The sequence below is a fragment of the Entelurus aequoreus genome, linkage group LG07 (genome assembly GCF_033978785.1).
Source record: "Entelurus aequoreus isolate RoL-2023_Sb linkage group LG07, RoL_Eaeq_v1.1, whole genome shotgun sequence".
NCBI lineage: Eukaryota > Metazoa > Chordata > Actinopteri > Syngnathiformes > Syngnathidae > Entelurus > Entelurus aequoreus.
The window spans coordinates 16,575,877-16,600,553 of record NC_084737.1 but is presented as its reverse complement, the minus strand read 5'-3'; the positions used below and the strand labels follow the sequence as shown (position 1 = coordinate 16,600,553).

The 24,677-nt window shown below is 42.1% G+C and overlaps 2 protein-coding genes across 5 annotated transcripts in view; both read right to left on the bottom strand.

The window, feature by feature from the left end:
* The window catches only part of LOC133653443 (5-aminolevulinate synthase, non-specific, mitochondrial-like), a 13,685-nt gene extending 1,183 nt beyond the window's left edge, over positions 1-12,502 (bottom strand). The window contains exons 1-11 of the mRNA XM_062052701.1: positions 12,436-12,502; positions 12,169-12,365; positions 9,135-9,322; positions 8,926-9,063; positions 8,648-8,761; positions 5,916-6,135; positions 5,664-5,848; positions 5,415-5,594; positions 4,335-4,499; positions 4,008-4,276; positions 2,951-3,113 (exon numbers count right to left, since the gene is read on the bottom strand). Of these exons, the coding sequence (XP_061908685.1) occupies positions 2,951-3,113; positions 4,008-4,276; positions 4,335-4,499; positions 5,415-5,594; positions 5,664-5,848; positions 5,916-6,135; positions 8,648-8,761; positions 8,926-9,063; positions 9,135-9,322; positions 12,169-12,224 (1,678 nt within the window). The 5' untranslated portion in view covers positions 12,225-12,365; positions 12,436-12,502. The remainder of the gene's footprint in view (positions 1-2,950; positions 3,114-4,007; positions 4,277-4,334; positions 4,500-5,414; positions 5,595-5,663; positions 5,849-5,915; positions 6,136-8,647; positions 8,762-8,925; positions 9,064-9,134; positions 9,323-12,168; positions 12,366-12,435) is intronic.
* A 207-nt stretch (positions 12,503-12,709) lies between these two features.
* The window catches only part of spo11 (SPO11 initiator of meiotic double stranded breaks), a 31,838-nt gene continuing 19,870 nt past the window's right edge, over positions 12,710-24,677 (bottom strand). For all 4 annotated transcript variants that reach the window (XM_062052708.1, XM_062052709.1, XM_062052711.1 and 1 more), the window contains exons 6-13: positions 21,851-21,937; positions 16,356-16,392; positions 16,174-16,283; positions 15,997-16,096; positions 15,817-15,854; positions 15,559-15,635; positions 13,420-13,531; positions 12,710-13,295 (exon numbers count right to left, since the gene is read on the bottom strand). In XM_062052708.1, coding sequence (XP_061908692.1) covers positions 13,176-13,295; positions 13,420-13,531; positions 15,559-15,635; positions 15,817-15,854; positions 15,997-16,096; positions 16,174-16,283; positions 16,356-16,392; positions 21,851-21,937 — 681 coding nt within the window. In that variant the 3' untranslated portion in view covers positions 12,710-13,175. The remainder of the gene's footprint in view (positions 13,296-13,419; positions 13,532-15,558; positions 15,636-15,816; positions 15,855-15,996; positions 16,097-16,173; positions 16,284-16,355; positions 16,393-21,850; positions 21,938-24,677) is intronic.

The following is a 24,677-nucleotide window of genomic DNA, read 5'->3' as shown; positions in this document are numbered from 1 at the left end:
GAGAGCAAGCAGAGGACAAAAGAAGTCACACTTGTGTTGGAGAATGTTAGATGTCTTCAAGGGGATCTTTGATGATTTCTATCTACACGCTTCCTGCTGCTCAACATATGGTGTATTCCATGTACTTTAGTGCACGTTGTGTTCCAGTTCCCAGAACGTCTGCCAAGAGGTGGTGTGTGGAGGCCATTCCTTTAAATTGCAACTAAAACCACGCTCCACCTCTCCTCGTTGAGAGAAGTTTATGAGCAGCACGGGTGTGCGTGTGTGTGCCTTTAAAAGGCGGTGTCTGTTGCTAGGCGACGTGTGACGTCAGCGAGGGTTTGAACTGAGCTAAATGCTGCGTTCCATTTACCTCGAAGTTGCAAGTGGGAGCTGGGAATGACATCACAGCCGAGTTGAGAGCGTTCCAGTTACGCTGTCATTTGTTTTGTCTGAATACAAACAACTTATGGGAGAATATGGATGAAGGGGAATCACAGATGCTATTGCTAGCGGCGTACAGAGTACCGTATTTTCCGGACCGTAGGGCGCACCGGATTATAAGGCGCATTAAAGGGGTCATATTATTTTAATTTTTTTCTAAATGTAAAACACTTCCTTGTGGTCTACATAACATGTAATGGTGGTTATTTTGTCAAAATGTTGCATAGATGATGTTTTACAGACCATCTTCAAGTCGCTTTCTGACAGTCGCTTCAGGATCCGCTGTTTTGTTGGCAGTCTTATTTACGTGGCTCACCTTCGGCAGCGTCTTCTCTCCGTCATCTTTGTTGTACATTTTCAATGGAACATATAACATTGTGGTGTTGTTTACTTGAGTCATATTGCAGTCAACCCGTACCTCTTATGTCCATCCATCCATCTTCTTCCGCTTATCTGAGGTCGGGTCGCGGGGGCAGCAGCCTAAGCAGGGAAGGCCAGACTTCCCTCTCCCCAGCCACTTCGTCCAGCTCGTCCCGGGGGATCCCGAGGCGTTCCCAGGCCAGCCGGGAGACATAGTCTTCCCTCTTATGTGTGACTGCCAACTACTGGTCACACTTATCATTACACCATGTACCAAATAAAACAGCTTCCAGGTCGGTAAGCACAACCAAAACTATTCCGTACATTAGGCGCACCGGGTTATAAGGCGTACTGTCGAGTTTTGAGAAAATGAAAGGATTTTAGTGCGTCTTATAGTCCGAAAAATACGGTATATAACTCAGGAAATAAATGTCGTTAACATTACATTTCCATATAAAAACATACAACAATACATCGTATATGGCTGATTTACTGCAACAAAGGCTAATCAGTAGTGCTAATAACGGATATTATGGAGTTAGTGTTTACATCCAGAGCAGCCATCTTTGAAACCAAGAATGCTCCAACTTTCCGAGTCGGAAATCCGACCTCGAGAGTTGTTACAGTTGAAATTCTTAACTAGGAACTCGGAAATTCCGACTTCCCAGTAATAGTTGTTTTGAATTTTGAATCTTTTCACTGGATTGTGTAACCTCTGGCCAATAAAGAGCAGCTGAAGAAAGCATCGCAAAGGTGTTGAGATCATGTGACTTCTGCCCAGCGCTCTGAATGTCGACGTGAAGAAACTCAATGAAGTGTGGGTAAACGTCGGGAGTAACTATAACAGGTAGCGTCAAAAGATATTATAACACGGTACGGCGGTATAGTCTGAAATACATATCTCTTGGTAAAATATAACTGGTAATACCGGTTTACTGCCCAGCCCTACTTTTAAACTCTTTGAAAACAATCTTGATATTAGCTATTCTGTTCTCAGTTGTTGGTGTTTGTATCTTATAAAGCTGTTTTTACTCAAACCGAGTCGTAATGTCTCAATAGCTCCGTCTTTTTGGTCTGAGTTTAGCAGCTGGTTCTTACTGGTGTAAAATGTGGACAATTAAAGAGGTAAATATTGATTTTACAGACATGAAAAAAGAAATAACACTGTAGACTGCAGCTAACAGTGTAAAATATATACAATTAAAGAAGTAAATATTGACTTTACAGACATGAAAAAATAAATAACACTGCAGACTGCAGCTAACAGTGTAAAATGTATCCAATTAAAGAAGTAAATATTGATTTTACATACATAAAAAAATAAATAACAGTGGAGGAGGCTGGCAGACAGCGTATACTAGAAAGCTTACATAAGTACACTACCGTTCAAAAGTTTGGGTTCACATTGAAATGTCCTTATTTTTTAAGGAAAAGCACTGTACTTTTCAATGAAGATAACTTTAAACTAGTCTTAACTTTAAAGAAATACACTCTATACATTGCTAATGTGGTAAATGACTATTCTAGCTGCAAATGTCTGGTTTTTGGTGCAATATCTACATAGGTGTATAGAGGCCCATTTTCAGCAACTATCACTCCAGTGTTCTAATGGTACAATGTGTTTGCTCATTGGCTCAGAAGGCTAATTGATGATTAGAAAACCCTTGTGCAATCATGTTCACACATCTGAAAACAGTTTAGCTTGTTACAGAAGCTACAAAACTGACCTTCCTTTGAGCAGATTGAGTTTCTGGAGCATCACATTTGTGGGGTCAATTAAACGCTCAAAATGGCCAGAAAAAGAGAACTTTCATCTGAAACTCGACAGTCTATTCTTGTTCTTAGAAATGAAGGCTATTCAACAAAATTGTTTGGGTGACCCCAAACTTTTGAACGGTAGTGTACGTCCATCAGTATTTCTTATTAATATATAAAAAAAAAACTTTTAATTCAGAGGTATCTTAAACTGTGTGCAAGCTCACATTTAAATTCATGAATTTGATGATGGCATTTTTGAACACGATTATCCAACATGGTAACACGTTTTATACATCAGAAAAGAGCACAATCATCATAGGTCCCCTTTAAGCACACCTAGATGGTTACTACTACTACTAATAATAATAATATTACTAATAATAGGTTGTATAAAAGATAGGTGTCATACCAACAAAGTCGTACATCATCTTGGGGGTGTGGTGTGGCGTCGGGGCGACGCGAAGTAGCTCCTCCCCTTTGGCCACAGTGGGGTAGTTGATTGCCTGGACGTAGATGTTGTAACGAGACAGCATGATGTCGCAGATCTTTGTGTTCTTCTCCGCATCTGCCACCTGTGCCAGCACATGTCCCCATCATACATGTCAGCACAAACCCCGAGAGTAAAAGTAGAACATGAAGACTGCAATTCCTGCAAGTCTCCACTTGATTGGACTTTGGATTTATTCTCATCTACCAACCTCTTTGACACTTACCGGTCCCATGTACTCTACCATTATCGTCATTGAACATGTCACATTCTGTTACATGCCTGCAAAGAAGTCAGAAGTTGGCAACTCTACCCTGTAGCCACGTCCCCTCAGGTAATATACTTCCTGTGTCGTGAAGTATGTGGCTACTAATAAATAGTCTAGAAGAGTGATCCTCAAACTGTGGTACGCGGGCTCCATCGAGTGGTACGCCAAAGAACCACTTGATTAAGGTACAGTGTTTTATTTTCCTACATTCACACACAGTGTTACTGTTCAAACTGTGTGTAATGTTACAGTGGCCAATAATATTCCAAATACTTGTTAAATAAAAGCTTTTAATGAATACTTGGGCCAACAATGTTACTGTATTTTAATAGGGTGGCACTTGGAGAGACACGTTTTTACTTGGTGAAGAGAGTTTAAGAACCGCTGGTCCAGACTACAACAGTGTTGGGATTGTAATCATCCAAATATGATTAGCAGCACGGTTACGGCTCGGAGAGCAAACAGACAACAAGTAAGCAAGCTGGGTGGTTCGCTAACTAGCGTGTTCCTGATGGTCTCCTCGTCCTGCAAGTCGGTGCGGCATTTAGGCACGAGGAAGAGCGACTACTTGCGTCCTATTTTTATGAGTGTTTCATTCAAAAACATAGAAGTGATATTTAGATGTGAAAATGAATGTTTAAAAACACAAATGTGACTATTTTTGCAGAGTATTCACAAGCCCAGAAATGGAACCCTCCATTTTAATCTTACCCTGATAGGAATGATGTGACTTGGGCAGTGGACGAGTGGAAGACCCGAGTCCAAGAGGATCTGTCGGAGCAGCCTGACACTCCTCTGGTGTTTCCTCCTGAGCACTCGGCCTTCGTCACTTTTGAGGACCTTGACAGATTCCTTGGCTCCGGCCAGCAGCATGGGAGGTAGAGAAGTGGTGAAAATGAAGCCCGCGGCGTAGGACCTCACCATGTCCACCAGGGCGGCGGTGCTTGCAATGTAACCGCCCGCGCAGCCAAATGCCTTGCCTGGAAACACGGCGGCCATGTCACAATTTCAAGTGCAAGGTTGCACCAGGCATCCTACCCAGGGTAGCGGAGATGATGTCCATCTTGTTGGTGACTCGGTCTCGGTCTCCAATCCCCCCTCCTCTGGACCCGTACAGGCCCACAGCATGCACCTCATCCACAAAGGTGATGGCACCAAAAGCGTGGGCAACGTCGCAGAGTTGCTCCAGTGGGCACACTGCCCCTGTTGCAAAAAGTGACTATTACTTGGACGGAGAAAGTACAAACCCCAAAACCAGTGAAGTTGGCATGTTGTGTAAATAGTAAATAAAAACAGAATACATCCATCCATCCATCCATTTTCTACCGCTTATTCCCTTTGGGGTTGCGGGGGGCGTGGGAGCCTATCTCAGCTACAATGATTTGCAAATCCTTTTCAATTTATATTCAATTGAATAGACTGCAAAGACAAGATATTTAATGTTTGAACGTGAAAACTTTGTTATTTTTTGCAAATATTAGCTCATTTGGAATTTGATGCCTGCAACATGTTTCAAAAAAGCTGGCACAAGTGGCAAAAAAGACTGAGAATGTTGAGGAATGCTCATCAAACAATTATTTGGAACATCCCACAGGTGAACAGGCTCGTGTTACAACGTGTTACATAGTAAAAGAGTCCGGGTACTAGACTGGCTTGCCTGTAGTCCAGACTTGTCTCACATTGAAATTGTGTGGCGCATTATGAAGCCTAAAATACCACAACAAAGATCCCGGACTGTTGAACAACTTAAGCTGTACATCAAGCAAGAATGGGAAAGAATTCCACCTGAAAAGCTTAAAAAATGTGTCTCCTCAGTTCCCAAACATTTACTGAGTGTTGTTAAAAGGAAAGGCCATGTAACACAGTGGTAAAAATGCCCCTATGACAACTTTTTTGTAATGTGTTGCTGCCAAATCTAAGTTAATGATTATTTACAAAAAAAAATTTAGTTTCTCAGTTCGAACATTAATATCATGTCTTTGCAGTCTATTAAATTGAATATAAGTTGAAAAGGATTTGCAAATCATTGTATTCTGTTTTTATTTACGAATTACCCAACTAACAACTTCACTGGTTTTGGGTTTTGTATTATAATGTCATGAAAAGAGAGTTTATTACCGTCCATCGAATGCACCGTCTCAAAGGCAACGATCTTTGGAACAGAAGGGTCCGAGCTCTCCAGCAGCTCTCGCAGGTGGCTGACATCATTGTGGCGGAAGACATACTTCTTGACTCCACTGTTGGCGATGCCTTGGATCATAGAAGCATGGTTGCCAGCGTCCGAGTAGATCAGGCAGCCTGAGCAAAGTGCATGGCAAACAATGTTGCTTGGGAAACACAAAGCCACATGCATGTTGCGACATACACCTGGCAACATCCGAGCCAAGGTGAACAATGTGGAGTCGTTGGCTACAAAACAGGAAGTGAAGAGCAGAGCGGCATCTTTGCCGTGCAGGTCAGCCAGCTCGAGCTCCAGGTCCACATGGAATTGACTTGTCCCGGAGATACTTCTGGTGCCTCCTGCACCAGCACCGTGATTTTGCAAAGTCTCCCTTGAAGGAGGCATGGCCTGTCATTACTTCTCATCATATTGATCAAGGTTTGAGACGGACCACTCACAACATGGCCTGTGTGACTTTGGGGTGGCCACTCATGCCCAGGTAGTCGTTGCTGCACCACACCGCCACGTCTTTCTTTAAACCCACACCGTCTGAGTAGTCGACCGCCATGGGGAAGGAAGGCGCACGCCGGTTGAGCGTCTTAAAAACTCTGTAGCTGTGATCTCTTTTCTTGCCCATTATTTTCTCCTCAAAGAAGCCGTCATACTGGAAGCTCACACCTGATGGACACAGAAAGGAATTACAATTAAAATATTTTTGAGGGAAGATTTCATTCATTGGTGTAAACGTGAATGCCGCTTTCTAGATGTATGCTCTGCAACTGGCTGGTGACCAAGAGGAGTCTTTGGGCACTACACCATTCCATTCCATTCTTGGGGGGAAGGAGTATATTTATAACTACAATTCACTGAATTAAAGTATTTCTTATATATATATATATATATATATATATATATTTATTTATATATATATATATATATATATATATACATATATATATATATATATATATATATATATACATATATATATATATATATATATATATATATATATATATATATATATATATATATATATATATATATATATATATATATATATATATATATATATATATATACTGTATATATAGTACAGTAAACAGTAATGAAAACACAGTTGTTCTACTAACTGTAATGTACTTGCTGCTTACTTTAAGAAAAAATAACACTTACCTTTCACTATTTGAGTAGCTTTTGTTCTGCCATTTGAGTACTGGCAAGCGATCTCTGAATCCGGGAACATATCCTTCACGGATTTGTTGAAAACATCCGCAAATGAGAACGGAATGTTGCTTGCAAGGTGGCCCATAATACTGCGTTGCCGCCGCCTTGTGCTTCTCTGACCGTTCATGAGTGACTACCTTATCTTCCGCACCATAAGCCGCCCCGTGTTGTAAGCCGCACCTTCATGAATGGCATATTTCAAAACTTTGTTTACCTATTAGCCGCCCCGTGTTATTAGCCGCACCTACGCTACGCTAAAGGGAATGTCAAAAAAACAGTCAGATAGGTCAGTCAAACTTTAATAATATATTACAAACCAGCGTTCTAACAACTCTGTTCACTCCCAAAATGTAATGTGCAAATGTGCAATCACAAAAATAGCAACACTCAAAATAGTGCAGAGCAATAGCAACATCAATAACTCAACGTTGCTCGAACGTTAATGTCACACAACACACAGAATAAACATTTAAAGCTTACTTTCTGAAGTTATTACTCATCCACAAATCCCTCGAATTCTTCTTCTTCGGTGTGCTTCACTTGTTTGTTGACACCATCGATGATGTGGACGCGCATGCAGTCATAGATCAACAGGGACGGAGCTGCGTGAAAAAAGTCACCCCGTCTCTTCGCTCCTATTTTCTTCATCCATCCATCCCTTCGAGTTAGCCTTTATGAGGACGCCGGCTGGAAAGTTCTCTTTTGGCAAGGTCTTCTTTTTGAATATCACCGTGGGTGGAAGTTTCTGGCCGTTAGCATGGCAAGCTAGAACCACAGTAGGACGACTTCTCATTCCCTGTGGTGCGAATATTCACTGTACGTGCTCCCGTTGTATCCACAGTGCGGTTCACATGAATATCAAAAGTCAGTGGAACCTTGTACGCGTGTCTTTTAGTAGGAGACATTTTGTGGTTTTTACAGAAACACACAAATGAAATGAAACGTAATATCCGCGCGCTTCTTCTTCTACGGGGGCGGGTGCTCACCTTGGCGGTTGCTTACAGTAGAAGAAGAAGCGCTTCCTCTTCTATGGGGGCGGTTGCTTACCGTAGAAGAAGAAGCGCTTCCTCTTTTACGGGGAAAGAAAAAAGATGGCGGCTGTTTACCGTAGTTGCGAGACCTAAACTTTATGAAAATAAATATTAATATTAATCCATATATAAGGCGCACCGGGTTATTAGCCGCACTGTCTGCTTTTGAGAAAAATTGTGGTTAATCCATATATAAGGCGCACCGGGTTATTAGCCGCACTGTCTGCTTTTGAGAAAAATTGTGGTTTTTAGGTGCGGCTTATGGTGCGGAAAATACGGTATATCCATCCGGCCACCGTGTTATGGGTTATAGATAAACCTATGGATAACGGAGACATATATAATAGTCTCCTTTTCAGGTGAGAGGACGCTAAAGGCAGTGCCTTTAAGGCACGCCCCCAATACTGTTTGTCCGCCTGGAAATTTTGGATATTACAACTTGCCGTAGTTTTGAAGCAATGCATGATGGGAATCCGGATGTTGTGTGTGAGTGTATTAACGTGCCGGCTGGAATAAACACACGCTGAGAAATAGCTCCGTGCCTGCCTACTTTATGGGTTATAGATAAACCTATGGATAACGGAGACATATATAATAGTCTCCTTTTCAGGTGAGAAACGACGCTAAAGGCACGCCCCCAATATAGTTGTCCGGCTGGAAATCGGGAGATTTTTGGGAGAATGGTTGTCTCGGGAGATTTTCGGGAGAGGCACTGAAATTCGGGAGTCTCCCGGAAAATTTGGGAGGGTTGGCAAGTATGATATATTCATATACTGTATATGCCACATCCATACGTGCATACATGTAGACTGTAGCATGCATATATTCATATACTGTATATGCCACATCCATACGTGCATACATGTAGACTCTAGCATGAATGTCTTTGCAGCCTTTGAGAGACACATTTACATCAAACAAAACATGCAAACCTTTAGGAAGGTTATCCTTCAAAAAGTGAGATGCTTTGGAGGTCATGGGTTTGACAAAGTCAAGTGTACTGGTCTTCTTAGTGTCCATGATGGATTTGTCCACCACACATGTTCCTGTTCAGAAACAAGAACATGTTGAAATCCAAATGATGCAACAATGTCACGTGTCACGATTCACGTGGTACTGTGACAAAACAATGTTTTGTAGCATCTCAATGTCAAAGTAGGGAGTAGACCAGATTTTGACATAACTGATAAGGTAGGTGTGGACCACTCACCAGTTTGGGTTTTTGTGACATCCTCCCTCACTACGTTATGGCTAGTCTGGACGACCTCTGCATCCAAGAAAGGGCACTTGAAGACCACAGCCAGAGGCTTAATGTGGCAAGGAGGCAACTTGCTTTCACCTGTTGGGTCTGCAGAAAACACAGACTTCAACGTACCGTCTAATCAAAGAGGACACTTGAAAAGTGGATCTGGAACTCACCAGTTGCCGTGGACAGAGAGGAAGAAGAGGACGGAGTTCGGCCTAATGGCCCCGAGACTAGATGCCTGATTACAGGACACTTGTGAGCAGAGCTCAGCAGCCATGAGTGCTCTGCCAAATGCAGGACAACCGGTCCAATGGAGAAGAAAGGACATCTGTGGAACACTGCCGCCATATGAGATGCTCTCCTACGTGGAAACCACATCAAAGTCTACAAACGCTAGTACAGACCCGAGAACATGCTCTTCGACGTTTACCAGGCCCAGGACCCCCCAAACTGAAGTAGAGACACCTACTTGTTTGAAATGATGTTTTAAATTCAACTGGTCCTGAAGGTATATCTTATATCTAAAAACTGCACACATGAACATTTACCTCACTTGGTACACACGACACATTTCAAATACAGCAATAAATGGGAGAAATAAATATAGATTGTTTCACAAGTCCATTCAACCAATAATTTCACAACCCCCTGTTGAAAAACACTGCCTTAGACACAAATGACCACAAACAAGGTAGACCTGTTTCTATTCTCAGTTCCATTTCGAAAGTAATGGAGAAAATAGTTTATGAACAGGTCGATAGTTACCTTGCCACTAAGAAACTCATGTACAAATTCCAATCCGGCTTCAGAACTAACCACTCCACTGACACATGCCTTCTCTATCTGACCGACCACATCAAACATGAGGTGGACGCGGGCAAATACTGCGGCATGGTCATGCTGGACCTTCAGAAGGCCTTTGACACCGTTAACCACGCTATACTGATGGATAAGCTCAGAGCAATCGGATTTAACAAAACCTCATGGAGCTGGATGCAATCTTACTTGGAGGGGAGGGAGCAGGTGGTAGAGGTGAACGGCACCGTGTGTCCCCCCCCTCTCGGTGAGCTGTGGAGTCCCCCAAGGCAGTATATTGGGACCTTTACTGTTCCTAATATACATAAACGACATGTGATCGGCATGCGACTATGAATTGTTTTTGTTTGCGGATGACTCTGCCCTGCTGGTATCCGGCAAGGACAAGTCACAGGTGGAGAGAATCCTCAGTGCTGAGCTGTGTAGAACTTGCACCTGGCTCGCTGACAACAAGCTATCCATACACTTGGGTAAAACAGAATCCATCCTGTTTGGGTCCCACATCAACCTTAAGAAAGTCAATGACTTCACCATAAAAGTGGGTGACATTGTTATCACCAGGAAAGATGAGGTCACCTACCTAGGTTCCATTCTAGAGGCTAACCTTTCCTGTGATAAAATGGCAACCAAGGTAATCAGAAAGGTTAACAAACGAACGAGATTTCTCTACAGAATCTCCTCTCTGGTCAACAAAAGCACCTTGAGGATTCTAGCGGGAACTCTCGTTCAACCCTTTTTCGATTACGCATGCACCTCCTGGTACCCTAGCACCTCCAAAACCCTCAAATCTAAACTCCAAACATCTCAGAACAAGCTAGTCAGGTTACTTCTAGACCTCCACCCCAGATCCCACCTCACTCCTACCCACTTCTCTAAAGTGGGCTGGCTCAAGGTGGAGGACAGAGTTAAACAACTTGCACTGAGCCTAGTCTATAAAATCCACTACACCTCCCTGATACCGAAGTACATGTCAAACTACTTCCTTAACGTAAATGACCGCCATAACCACAACACCAGATTAAACCCAGATTCCGAACTAACAAAGGTCTTAACTCATTCTCTTTCTATGCCACATCAATGTGGAATGCGTTCCCAACAGGTATAAAAGAAAGGGCATCTCTATCCTCCTTCAAAACCGCAATAAAAGTTCACCTCCAGGCAGCTACAACCCTAAACTAACACATTCCCCGGATTGCTAATAATCAAATGTTAATCAAATGCAGATACTTTTCCTTATGCCTTCTGATCTCTCTCTCTCTATGTCCACTACTTGCTGTCCATATCCTACCCCCCCACACCCCACACCCCTGATTGTAAATAATGTAAATAATTCAATGTGATTATCTTGTGTGATGACTGTATTATGATGAGTATATATATGATAGTATATATCTGTATCATGAATCAATTTAAGTGGACCCCGACTTAAACAAGTTGAAAAACTTATTCGGGTGTTACCATTTAGTGGTCAATTGTACCGAATATGTACTTCACTGTGCAACCTACTAATAAAAGTCTCAATCAATCAAAAAACTTTAGGCACCACAAACAAGGTAGACTTTAGGGACCACAAACAAGGAAGTCTTTAGGGACCTTAAACAAGGTAGACTCTAGGGACCACAAACAAGGTAGACTTTAGGGACCACAAACAAGGAAGTCTTTAGGGACCATAAACAAGGTAGACATTAGGGACCATATACAAGGTAGACTGTAGGAACACAAACGAGGTAGACTTTAGGGACCATATAAAAGGTAAACTTTAGGGACCACAAACAAGGAAGTCTTTAGGGACCAAAAACAAGGCAGACTTTATGGATCCTAAACAATAAAGTTGACTTTAGGGACCAACAACAATTACATTGACATTAGGCACTACCAACAATTGGTTTGACTTTAGGGACCGCAAACAATTATTTTGACTTTAGGGACCTCCAATAATTAGTTTGACTTTAGGAACCACCAACAATTAGTTTGACTTTAGCGACCGTTATCAATTAGATTCACTTTAGGGACCACCAACAATAATATTGAATTTAGGGACCACCAACAAAGATTGACTTTAGGGATCACCAACACTTACTTTGACTTTAAGGACCACCAACAATTAGTTTGACTTTAAGAACTACCCACAATTACGTAGACTTTACCGAGAACTAGGTTGACTTTAAAGACCACAAAGATGTAGGTTGACTTTAAAGACCAGCAACCATTAGGAAGACTTTAAGTACCAGACATTCTTCATTCAAACAGACACTACATCACAGCTTTTCAATTAAATTATATAGTCATATCACTCCTTGAAACAGTAAAGTTGAAGCCAGCGTTTGTCCTCAGAAAGAACAGTTGCTCCATGGTTAAATCCATCAATCTTCATACATAGGTATATCCTACCTGAGATGATCCCAGTCCACTTGCAGGGAGCAGAAGAAAGCAGCCTTGCGAAACATGAGGACTGATGAAAAGCAGTCAGCTGTTTCTGACAGGCACACAGGGAATGTCTTCAAGTGCCTGTAGTTGCTGCTAGATCAGTATTACCATCTGTGGACAAATTACAATCTAAACTGTTTCAATGTTCATGGTCACCATGCCTGTATCAGAGGAAGAAGTAGAACATATTTAGTATTTGGAAATGTAAACACTGGTTCTCTTGTGTCTTACCTCTTGTATTCTGACTTGAAAGATCTTCCCACCTTGGATGAGTTCTCTTCTCAGATGTCTGTTCTGGTCATGTCCACTTGCTTAATCATTAAACCATGCCCACCGCTACTTCATGTACACTACATGCAGTACATACGTGTAGTACAACTGAAAGTGTACTCCTCTGACAACATGTTTCCATTCCATAACCCTAACATACATTGTTATATGAAATGAATAGAACTAATTAGCCTCGTAAGATTACGCAAATATGGTTTGGCAGCCAAAACAGTTTATTTTTGTTTGAAAGTCCAGAATATTTAGGGCCACACGATGAAGCAAAACATGTAAACAAAGTATTTGTGTCAGTAAAGATCAGACAGGAGAAGACTGTTTGTCAATAACTATTTCATCCACCAGGTGGCAGCATTTGAAGACTATTAAATAAATGTAAACAAAGTATTTGTGTCATTCAAGATCAGACAGGAGTTACAAAGACTGTTTGTCAAGAAGTATTTCATCCAGCAGGTGGCAGCATTTGAAGACTATTAAATACATGTAAACAAAGTATTTGTTACAGTAAAGATCAGACAGGAGCTACAAAGACTATGTTTGTCAAGAAGTCTTCTATCCACCAGGTGGCAGCATTTGAAGACTATTAAATATGTAAACAAAGTATTTGTGTCATTAAAGATCAGACAGGAGTTACAAAGACTATGTTTGTCAAGAAGTCTTTTGTCCACCAGGTGGCAGCATATGACTCATACCCAGCCTCCATAGCGCAGCTTGTTGGGCAGGTAAATGCTAGAGAGGAAATCTGGACCAATGGCAGCCAGTGACTGAATTTCAGCTTTGTATTTGCTCTTCTGCATCAACTCCATCTGCAAAAATACACAGTGCCTATCATTCCACTAGTAACACTTAAAAGATGTGAATGTGCCAATAATGAAAAGCCTGGGTAAGCACAACAGCTGTGCCACTAGATATAATGTTTATGAACAGTACCTCTTTCAGCCACTCTGGTTGTTGTGCCACATACGGTCTTTTGAGGAGGCTGTTCAGTTTCTGTTGGTCTGTCTTGGTGAGCGGGATCAGTGCATCCCTGGGAACTTGCAACCTTAAGGATGAAATACCATTCTCCTCATCATCATCAAATGCTAACGACACTTACTGGTCTGTATCCTACCAGCGACTCCACTACTTGGTAGAGAAAGTATGTCCCCTAAGTGCGTTGTTCCACCATAGTTGTCTATGATCCCCTGTTCATGTTGTCTTTATTATTACAAGAAACATTTCCAGAGACGTACAAGTGCCGTTGGTAGTGTAGTGGTTTACATAGATGACTTTAATGCAGCTGGCAGGGTATCAATTCTCCTCCAAACGTACTCAAAATAACTCTGTGACTATGTCACCCTGTCCTTAAGAGTGGGGAGCGTGCCAAAAAACATTTGATAAAAATTGAGAAATATCCATCCTTGTGAATGCCGTCACTGATCCTACTTGTTTTTTATCTTTACAAACTACCGGTAACTGTACCGTATTTTTCGGACTATAAGGCGCTTATTTTCTCAAAAATCGACAGTGCGCCTTATAACCCGGTGCGCCTAATGTACAGAATCATTTTGGTTGCGCTTACCGACCTCGAAGCTATTTTATTTGGTACATGGTGAAATGATAAGTGTGACCAGTAGATGGCAGTCACACATAAGAGATACGTGTAGACTGCAATATGATGGCAGTCACACATAACAGATTTGTGTAGACTGCAATACGACTCAATTAAACAACACCAAAATTGTACATGTTCCATTGAAAATATAGAACATTACACACGGCGCTCAAAAATCTATCAAAATGTTTTAGTACGACTTTGGTAAGCTATGAAGCTGCACCGCTTGATGGATTGTACTGTGCTTCAACATACGAGTACTATTATGGTGTTTGTATAAGGTAACACATATTATCTGGCGTTTTGTTTCGCAATATTATGCAAAACCAACTTTTCTTACCTTCTGGTACCTGCTGATGTGTATTTAGGATCTGCATAAATCCTAAAAATTGGCGCGAGTCCGCCTTTGTAGTCCGTTCCGGCACCTTAGTCGATAAGCTTTTTCTTTTTCTCTACCTTCTTGTTATGGGACATTCATCCTCCGCTGTTGCCATTTCTAATATTAAGTAGTGTAAAGTTCTTACTTATATCTGTCTTGCCATGAAAGCGCTAAAACATACCGGTGTAGTGAGTTTACATTATTCACCCGAGGAACTTCAGTTATAAGAGAGTTCCGGTCGGATGGTTTTTCACGGAACACATTTCCGGCGTTGTTATTGCACTAGTGAGCCACGGATGAGGAGATGCTGCTACGTTATTGATTTAAGAAAAGTCGGAATGTCATTAATACAGTTATCTCCATCTTTTGACACTTCTTCTACTCTCGTCATTGCACACTACACTGCTACAACAAAGATGACGGAGAAAAGACGCTGCCGAAGGTGAGCCACGTAAATAAATGGCGCATCGTGAAGCGACTGTCAGAAAGCAACTTGAAGATGATCTGTAAAACATAATCTGTGCAATATTTTGACCAAAGAACCACCATTACATGTTATGTAGACCACAAAGAAGTGTTTTCAATTTAGAAAAAAATAAATAATAATATGACCCCTTTAATGGGCCCTAGAATTTAAAATAGACCTGACTAGACCCGCTCATAGGCAGTGCGCCTTATAATCCGTTGCGCCCTATGGTCCAGAAAATACGGTAAGCTAGCGAGCTGGTTAGCTAACTAGCTAGCTTGTTTTCGTCCTCCTGATCGTCTGCAAGTCAGTGCGGTCTTTAGGCAAGTACCTATGACTGAGGCTAATGTTGTTTACATCCTATTTTATTCGTATTTCATTCAAAAACCGTGGAAGTGATATTTTACATTTCCACGTATCAGCAGAAATTTCACACGCTTAAGTAAGAAAGATTAGGTAGCCGTCGCGGGCCACGTTAAAGGATGTGACGGGCCAGTGCTGGCCCCCAAGCCTTGAGTTTGACACATGTGCCCCCGTGACCACTAAAGGGTGTCAACAATGGCTGCTGTGCTGGTGAAAAAAGTGGAAGAAAAGTGTCTGCAGGAGGAAAAGGGCAGTGCGGAGTCCTACCTGTGGAGGTCCGAGGGCAGGATGCCTAACCACATGACACTGGGGATGGTCAGGCTGCGGGCTTCGTACGACATGGCCTGCAAGAACATTGCACACAATGTTCATGTAAGTTCAGGCCTGTTCCTGGTTGTGTCTTTATATGCAACATGTGTTGACAACATAGTTCAAGAACACCAAGAACCTTAGCGATACGATCTTTCAAAGTCACTTTAGATGTGTCTCTTCTTAATTGGAAACATTCGTAGACTTGGGACTCACCACTGATCCATACTTGTAGATACACATGATCTCAATGCCTGAAACAACACGACATCATCAACATACCAGAGCAGCAATGTGGGGCTCTGAACAAAGTAAAGCGTGACATGTGTCCTGCCAAAGGAATTAGGCCAGATGGAATAATCGCCTAAAAAGGCACGGTGAGAACTGGGCTGGTACCGTGTGGGTCGGCATCCACCAGAATGAAGGTTGGGACACGAAGCACGTCCACCAGCTTTCTCACCATCAACCTGCTGTTCACATCTGGAAAACCTTTTCCCTGAAGCACACAAACACAAGCTGACTAGGAGAAAGATCCACTGAGTTCTTGGATAGGTGAGGAAAGGGCTGACGTACTGTTATCATGATGCATGGGGAAAGCTTGGTGCACAAGTCATCCTGGAGAAGTCCCTGAAATGTGGCATCCTTCTCAACGACCAGGATAAACTTGGCACATGACACAATATCTGTGCGTGGCTAAGAAAAAACACAGACCCTGCCGCCAACCATTAGGACACACGCCCTCAAGTCAAGGATACTTCTGATCCCTGCGATGTTTGATGACACGGCCACAGCCTAAAACACACGGCACTTAGGTCAAATACCTACATTCCAATGATTACTTTACACACACACTCTACCTTGTCATAGTTTGTGTAACAACATCCAGCTTACTGCGTCCAATTAACAACACACCATCAAATAGTCAAATAAATGACTAGATTGTTTTGCTGCCCCCTCTTGGTCAATGGAAAGAATGCAGTTTGAAGTCTAGATCAGTGGTTGTCAATTGTTTTTCACCAAGTATACCATACAAAAGACTTGGCTCTCCAAGTACCATTTGTCAAGTTAATGAGCAACACTACAGTAGTGTAGTAGGCCTAAGTATTCATTAAAACAAGGCAGAGGTTTTATTAAACAAGTGTATTTAATATTTTCGGCCACTACAACATGTTTAAACAGTAACACTGTGAGCGAATATAGCACAAATAAAACACTGTACTTTGTTCAAGTGATTGTTTGGTGTACCACTAGATCAGACCTGGGCAAAATATGGCCCGTGGGCCGCATACGGCCCATTAAGATTTTCAATTCCACATAATAATCCACATATACATCATTTTTGTAGACCTTTAACTTAAAAACTGTCGCCGTCATTGTGATGTGCAGTGCTGTTTTTAAATTATCAAAAGTCTTGAACTATAGACAGTATTTCAGTGGTCGAAATCTGCGCTTTTGGGTGTTATAGGAGTTGTTACGGTAATCTACGTCAGTGGTCCCCAATCGATTGGTACCGGGCCGCACAAGAAATTAAAAAAATAAAAATAATTTGAAAAAACTTTTAAAAAGTATTTTTATTTTTTATTAAATCAACATAAAAAACACATTATATACATTATATATCAATATAGATTAATACAGTCTGCAGGGATACAGTCCGTAAGCACACATGATTGTATTTCTTTATGAAAAAAAACATTTAACTCAACTCAATTGCTTTGAGTGCGCCTGGAAGAGTGGCAGCACATCACAGTAGCTTCTTTGAATTCCTTCCATTTTACTTTATTTTTGGTATTATTCTTAACTTTTCTTGCCTTTTTTTAATCTCTTACCTTCCATAAACCAGTAATTATGGTTCTTGGGCGCTTTTGTGTGTTTTCGTTACTTTTCTTTTTCTTTTCGGGCCGTTTTGTGTTTGGCTTTGATCAGCGGAGCAGTAGACTTTTTGTTTACACCCGCGAGAAGCTGTTTGCGCTCTCCTTACCAGCGCTATGGGGAACATGGCCGGACCTTCCCGTGGAAGTACGGAAAAAGCGCAGGGGACGCCGTGCCGGCATAAAGATGAAGGAGCGCAGAAGGAAATTTAAGCCTGCCATCCCCTCTGTCCTCATGGGGAACGTGCGGTCTTTGGCGAATAAAATGGACGAATTGTTTGGGCTCGTCCGAACTCAAAAGGAGTACGCCGTGTGCAGCATCATGTGCTTTACGGAGACTTGGCTACACGCGGACTTCCCGGACCACAGCGCGTCTCTACCCGGCTTCACAACCTCACGGGCGGATAGAAGCACACTCCTGAGCGGTAAGAAAAAAGGCGGAGGGATTGCCATCTTGGTGAACGAGAGGTGGTGTAATCCTGCTCATATTACTGTAAAGGAGTGTGTTTGTACGCCGGACATTGAACTTCTGGCTGTTGGAATTCGGCCATATTATTTGCCAAGGGAATTTACTTCTGTAATCTTCGTTGGAGTGCATGTTCCTCCTTCTGCTGACGAAACTGCTGCTTGTGACACCATTCACGCCGCTGTTGCTAAGCAACAGACCAAACATCCCGATGCCCTCATTCTCATTTCGGGTGACTTTAATCATGTTTCTCTGGACTCTATTTTACCCACTTTCCATCAATATGTACACTGTGCAACACGGGAAAATAAAACTCTGGACCTACTGTATGCTAATTCAAAAGATGCATACAGAACCACTGCCCTTCCCCCCCTGGGACGGTCTGATCACAATCTGGTGCTTTTAACACCTCATTACGTTCCTGCTGTGAGGAGGCAGCCCATCTCAACTAAATCAGTGCAAATGAGAAGTATTGAGGCAGGCATAGCCTTACAAGACTGCTTTGAGACTACAGACTGGGAAGTACTGTGTAAGCCTCATGGGACAGATATCAACAAAATCACAGACTGCATCACTGACTACATCAATTTCTGTGAGGACTCCATCATCCCGACAAAAACTGTCCACTGTTACCCAAATAACAAGCCCTGGATCACCAGCCAGCTAAAGGTGCTGCTAAATAAAAAGAAGCGAGCCTTCAGATCCGGTGATCGGGACGAGTTGAAGAGGATTCAGTGGCAGCTCAAAGTTAATCTTCAAGAAGGGAAAGATGCCTATAGAAGGAAGCTTGAAGCTAAACTCCAACAAAACAACACTCGTGAGGTTTGGAAGGGTATGAAGGCCATCACAGGCTTCAACAATAAAGCCAAACTGCTGGATGGGGGTGCAGATAGAGCCAACGAGCTGAATTTGTTTTTCAACAGATTTAGCAACGCACCCCTTACTGGCCCTCCCCCCACTACTCCTGTTCTCACACCTCCACATCCCCCTCCTTCTCTTTTACCTGCCACAGCCGTTTTTTCCCCCCCTCTCCCCTCCCCCACTTCCACCCCCACTGAGGAAGCCAGCCCGGTGTGTCTGACACCTGGACTTGTAAGACGGCAGCTGGAGAAAGTCAATCCAGCTAAGTCAGCAGGCCCTGACCGAGTCACCCCTGGGTCCTGAAGACTTGCGCTGCTCAGCTAACTGGGATCCTGCACTCCATCTTCAACCTGAGTCTGAAGCTAGAACGGATACCAGTGCTATGGAAAACATCCTGCATAGTGCTGGTGCCCAGAAGCCCATCCCATCGAGCTCAAATGACTTCAGACCTGTAGCCCTGACGTCCCAGGTCATGAAGGTCCTCGAGAGACTTGTGCTGGTTCAGCTGAGGCCACTGGTGGCTCCTTCCCTGGATCCTCTACAGTTTGCATATCAGCCCCATGTAGGAGTGAACGATGCTGTTATCTACCTGCTGCATTATGCTCACTCTCACCAGGATGGTGGGAAGGGCACTGTGAGGATCATGTTTTTTGATTTCTCCAGTGCCTTTAACACCATTCAGCCAATTCTGATGAGTGACAAGTTGCTCGGGATGGGTGTCAGTTCATCCATTGTCTCCTGGATCACTGATTACTTGTCTGACAGGCCCCCAAGTTTGTGCGACTGGGGAGCTCCCTGTCGGATACTGTGGTCAGTGGTGTAGGTGCTCCACAGGGGACCGTCCTGTCTCCTTTCCTGTTCACCCTGTACACCTCAGACTTCCAGTATAGTTCCAGGTCCTGCCACCTGCAGAAATACTCTGACGACTCTGCTGTGGTCGGGTGTATCGGAGAGGGACGGGAATTGGAGTACAGGACACTGATCGCTGACTTTGTGGAGTGGTCTCAGGCGAACCATCTGGTCCTTAATGTGGACAAGACCAAGGAGCTGGTCTTCGACTTCAGGAAGAGAGTGACCCCGGTGGAGCCCATCAAGATCCAGGGCCGGGAGGTGGCAGTAGTGGAGCAGTACAAGTACCTGGGAGTCCACTTGAACAGCAGACTGGACTGGAAGGACAACTGCCAAGCTGTTTACAAGAAGGGCATGAGCAGACTATTTTTCCTGAGGAAGCTTAGGTCATTCAATGTGTGCAGCAAGCTGTTGGAGATATTTTATCAGTCTGTTGTGGCCAGTGCACTGTACTTTGCAGTGGTTTGTTGGGGGAGCAGCACCAGCAAAAGGGACTCAAACCGGATTGATAATCTGATCCGGAAAGCCGGCCAAACTATTGGCACGCAATTGGAGGCGTTTGTGTCAGTGAGGGACAGGAGGTCACTGGACAAACTGCTGGCCATCATGGACAATACTGCCATCCACTCCACCTGACAATTAAGGGACAGCGGAGTTCATACTCCAACAGGCTCCTTCAACTTCCTTCCGCACTGTGCGATTCAAGAACTCCTTCATTCCACACTCCATCCAGCTGTATAATCACTCGCCATACAGCAATAGATGACATCTGCCTATTACCTGACACCTGACATGTTAGCTACTTCTCTTTGTTTATAATGTCTATTTTCTATTTCTGCTGGACCTACTCTCTACTTTTATGCTGCTGCTGTCATATAGACTGTATATACTGTAATACTGTACATGGTCATTGGTTTATATTGTATATAATGTTATAGACATAATATAATATATCTGTATATAAATTACTCTGTACACATATTATGTATATATTCGTATATATGTTAGATTTTTTTATTTATTTATTTATTTTTTATAGCTATATTAGTCTATTTATACCTGCATTGTCCTTTCCATCATTGTAACTGAGCTACTGTGTTGAACAATTTCCCTTGTGGATCATCAAAGTTTGTCTAAGTCTAAGTCTAATTTTAAAAAATAACCCCCCCCCCCCCCCCCCCCCCCCCCCGGTCCGTGGGACAAATTTTCAAGCGTTGACCGGTCCGCAGCTACAAAAAGGTTGGGGGACCACTGATCTACGTCACAGACCGCTCAGATGAGGAACAAAGCAGAGTGGGCGGGGTTTGTTTTCAGAGCAGCCAGCCCCAAATGCGTGTCAGAAACAGATGCAGAAGCAAATTTGTACAGCAAATGTCTGCATTAAGTGATAATAAATCATATTGTAGGTGTTTATTATACATTGCATTCATATTTTGCTGGTTTTTTTTTACATTTTTGTTGTGTTTTGATTGATGTTAAAAGATACACAACTATGGAGAGCTGGTCTGAGAAGTAAAAGAGGAGCGACGTTCATATGTTGTTAATATTCAGTGTTTTATTGTTCATAGCTCATATTGTAAATCCCACTTTCTTTATTTTCATGTACATTTTGGGTGTCCCATTCAGTAAAAAACTGTAAAATTCCATTCTGTTTTTGAGGTGGTCTGTCATAAAGTTTTTAGAACTCTTAACGGACATTGTGACTTTTGGTATTAGTGTTCCTGAAAAAAAGGGACCTAAACACACATACTGTACAGCAGATTTTACAGCTAAATGTGTATATATTATTTAGACACATACACATTGGCCCCCCAGACACATTTTTTTCTCTCAATATGGCCCTCGAGTCAAAATATTTGCCCAGCTCACTGGTCTCGTTAATGTAGTTCAGTGTGCTTATATTTACCGAACACTTGAAGCATTAAAAAGGTAGACATCTACACGCTTGTACAGAAAAGTGACTAACAGCTGGCAGCAGCGACTTTAAGCAAACAGAGCTATAAGTGTTGCTTCGACATTCCAGTCCTCATATTTTCAAAATGCAGATGAACTTGTATATTTTATGGTTTTTAATCCTGTGAAAATGTGCTTGGAAGTGGTCGTTTTGCATTGCCAGTGTCAGGCCCCACATGGTCATATGTGATGTAAAGGAATGTATACATATTCATAAAGTAGGTCTGTGTTACCTTTGCAGGTAACTTACAGCAGAGTTGGAGTGGCAGTCGATCCTTGTGCCGTCTTCCTCCAGGTAACACAGATCACCTGAGATTAAACCTTTGGATGTGGCCAGCTGTGGAGGTCAAAATGAAACCAAGAGTATTCTTCAAAACCAAACTATGATAATAAAGGGGAACTATACTTTTTGCCTATCATCCATGTGAGGTAGTTTAAGTAAAACATATTGAAATCATATCTAACATATTGTATTAAAGTGTGTTGTAGTTTATCCATCCATTTTCTACTGCTTGTCCCTTTCGGGGTCACGGGGGCTGGAGCCTATCTCAGCTGCATTGGGGCGGTAGGCGGGGTACACCCTGGACAAGTCGCCACCTCATCGCAGGTGTTGTAGTTTATGTAAAACATATTTAAATCATATAAATGATAAATGGGTTATACTTGTATAGCGCTTTTCTACCTTCAAGGTACTCAACGACAGTATTTCCACATTCACACACACATTCACACACTGATGGCGGGAGCTGCCATGCAAGGCGCTAACCAGCACACATCAGGAGCAAGGGTGAAGTGTCTTGCCCAAGGACACAACGGACGTGACTAGGATGGTAGAAGGTGGGGATTGAACCCCAGTAACCAGCAACCCTCCACGGCCACTCTACCAACTTCGCCACGCCGTCCTATCTAACATATTGTATTAAAGTGTGTTGTAGTTTATGTGAAACATATTTAGATCATATCTAACATATTGTATTGTAGTTTATGGTAAACATATTTAAATCATATCTAACATATTGTATTGTAGTTTATGGTAAACATATTTTAATCATATCTAACATATTGTATTGAAGTGTGTTGTAGTTTATGGTAAACATATTTAAATCATATCTAACATATTGTATTGAAGTGTGTTGTAGTTTATGTGAAACATATTTAGATCACGTTAGATCATATCTAACATATTGTATTGTAGTTTATGGTAAACATATTTAAATCATATCTAACATATTGTATTGTAGTTTATCCATCCATCCATCCATTTTCTACCGCTTATTCCCTTCGGGGTCGCGGGGGGTGCTGGAGCCTATCTCAGCTACAATCGGGCGGAAGGCGGGGTACACCCTGGACAAGTCGCCACCTCATCGCAGGGTAAACATATTTTAATCATATCTAACATATTGTATTGAAGTGTGTTGTAGTTTATGGTAAACATATTTAAATCATATCTAACATATTGTATTGAAGTGTGTTGTAGTTTATGTAAAACATATTTAAATCATATCTAATATATTGTATTAAAGTAGGGCTGGGCGATATATCGAATATACTCGATATATCGCGGGTTTGTCTCTGTGCGACATACAAAATGACAATATCGTGATATTCGAGTATACATTCTCACGCAGTTGCTTTTAGCTGCTGGCATTACACTACAGGCGTTTCTCACTCTTCCTTGTCTCTCCTTCTCACAGAAACTTAAAACAAGCGCACCTTCTTACATACGTCACATACTGCAACATCATACGCCCTCGTGGAGCAGACAGGTAGCAGCATTGGTAAAGTTAGCTGTGATGCTAGCGGACCGGTGCGAGTGGTAATATAAGAGAGAGAAGGCACGTACCTGGTAACAAATGAAGGAATAATTCATTGCAAGAAAAACAACACAGGGTCCATCGTCTGGCGGTGGTTTGCCTTCAAGTGGGAAGATGTAGAACAGACAACCGTAATATGTCAAGTATGCAGCAAAAGCGTTGCTACAAAAAGGAGCAGCACTGCTAATGTGTAGCATCATTTGAAAAGTCACCCGCTAAAGAATGAAGAGTGCTTGAAACTCCACATGTCAACATCTTGGCCGGTGCCACACCCACAAAATGCCCAAGCAACCATTTCCAGATCAACACCGTATGAAAAAAATAGTCAACAACACAAGGAGAAAACGTCCACAGTAACCTACCACATAGCGAAGGACATACACTATTTGATTTCCTATTATGCAGCTCATTTTTATTTGACAGTTATTGAAATATTTTGTGTGACATCATGCACAAAAGTGCACTTTATTTGTTTTAAACTATTGTAGTGGCGTTCTGTACAAATAGTGCAGTTTAATTTAGTGTTGTTTTGCAATGTCATCTTAGTGACATAATGCACAAAAGTGCACTTATAGCTTGTTTAAAAATGTCTCTGACAATCTTGCACTTTCTGTTTTGAAATGACATGAATGTTTGTGCCACTGCTTAATAACTGTTTAATAAATACAGTTTTGGTAAATTGACTTAGTTGTGATTTCCCTCTCTGCATGAAAGTTTAAAATGAGCATATATTAATGCAGTAAGAACAAGAATGTTTTAATGTAGACACATAGAATCATCATACTGGTGTGATTATAAGCATCAAGTGTTAATTCAAGGCTAAGGCAAAATATCGAGATATATATCGGGTATCGTGACATGGCTTAAAAATATCGAGATATTAAAAAAGGCCATATCGCCCAGCCCTACTTTACACTACTTTATATTACAAATGGCAACAGCAGAGGGTGAATGTCCCATAACAAGAAGATACCATGAATTGATTAACGTGGACCCAGACTTAAACAAGTTGAAAAACTTATTCGGGTGTTACCATTTAGTGGTCAATTGTACGGAATATGTACTGTACTGCACAATCTACTAATAAATGTTTCAATCAATCAAAAAGAAAAAGAAGAAGCTTATCGACTACGGTATCGGCACGGACTACAATGGCGTAACTGCGCAAATTTTCAGGACTTATGCAGAACTCAAAAACACATCAGCAGGTACCAGACGGTAAGAAAAGTTGGTTTTGCATAATATTGTGAAACAAAACGCCAG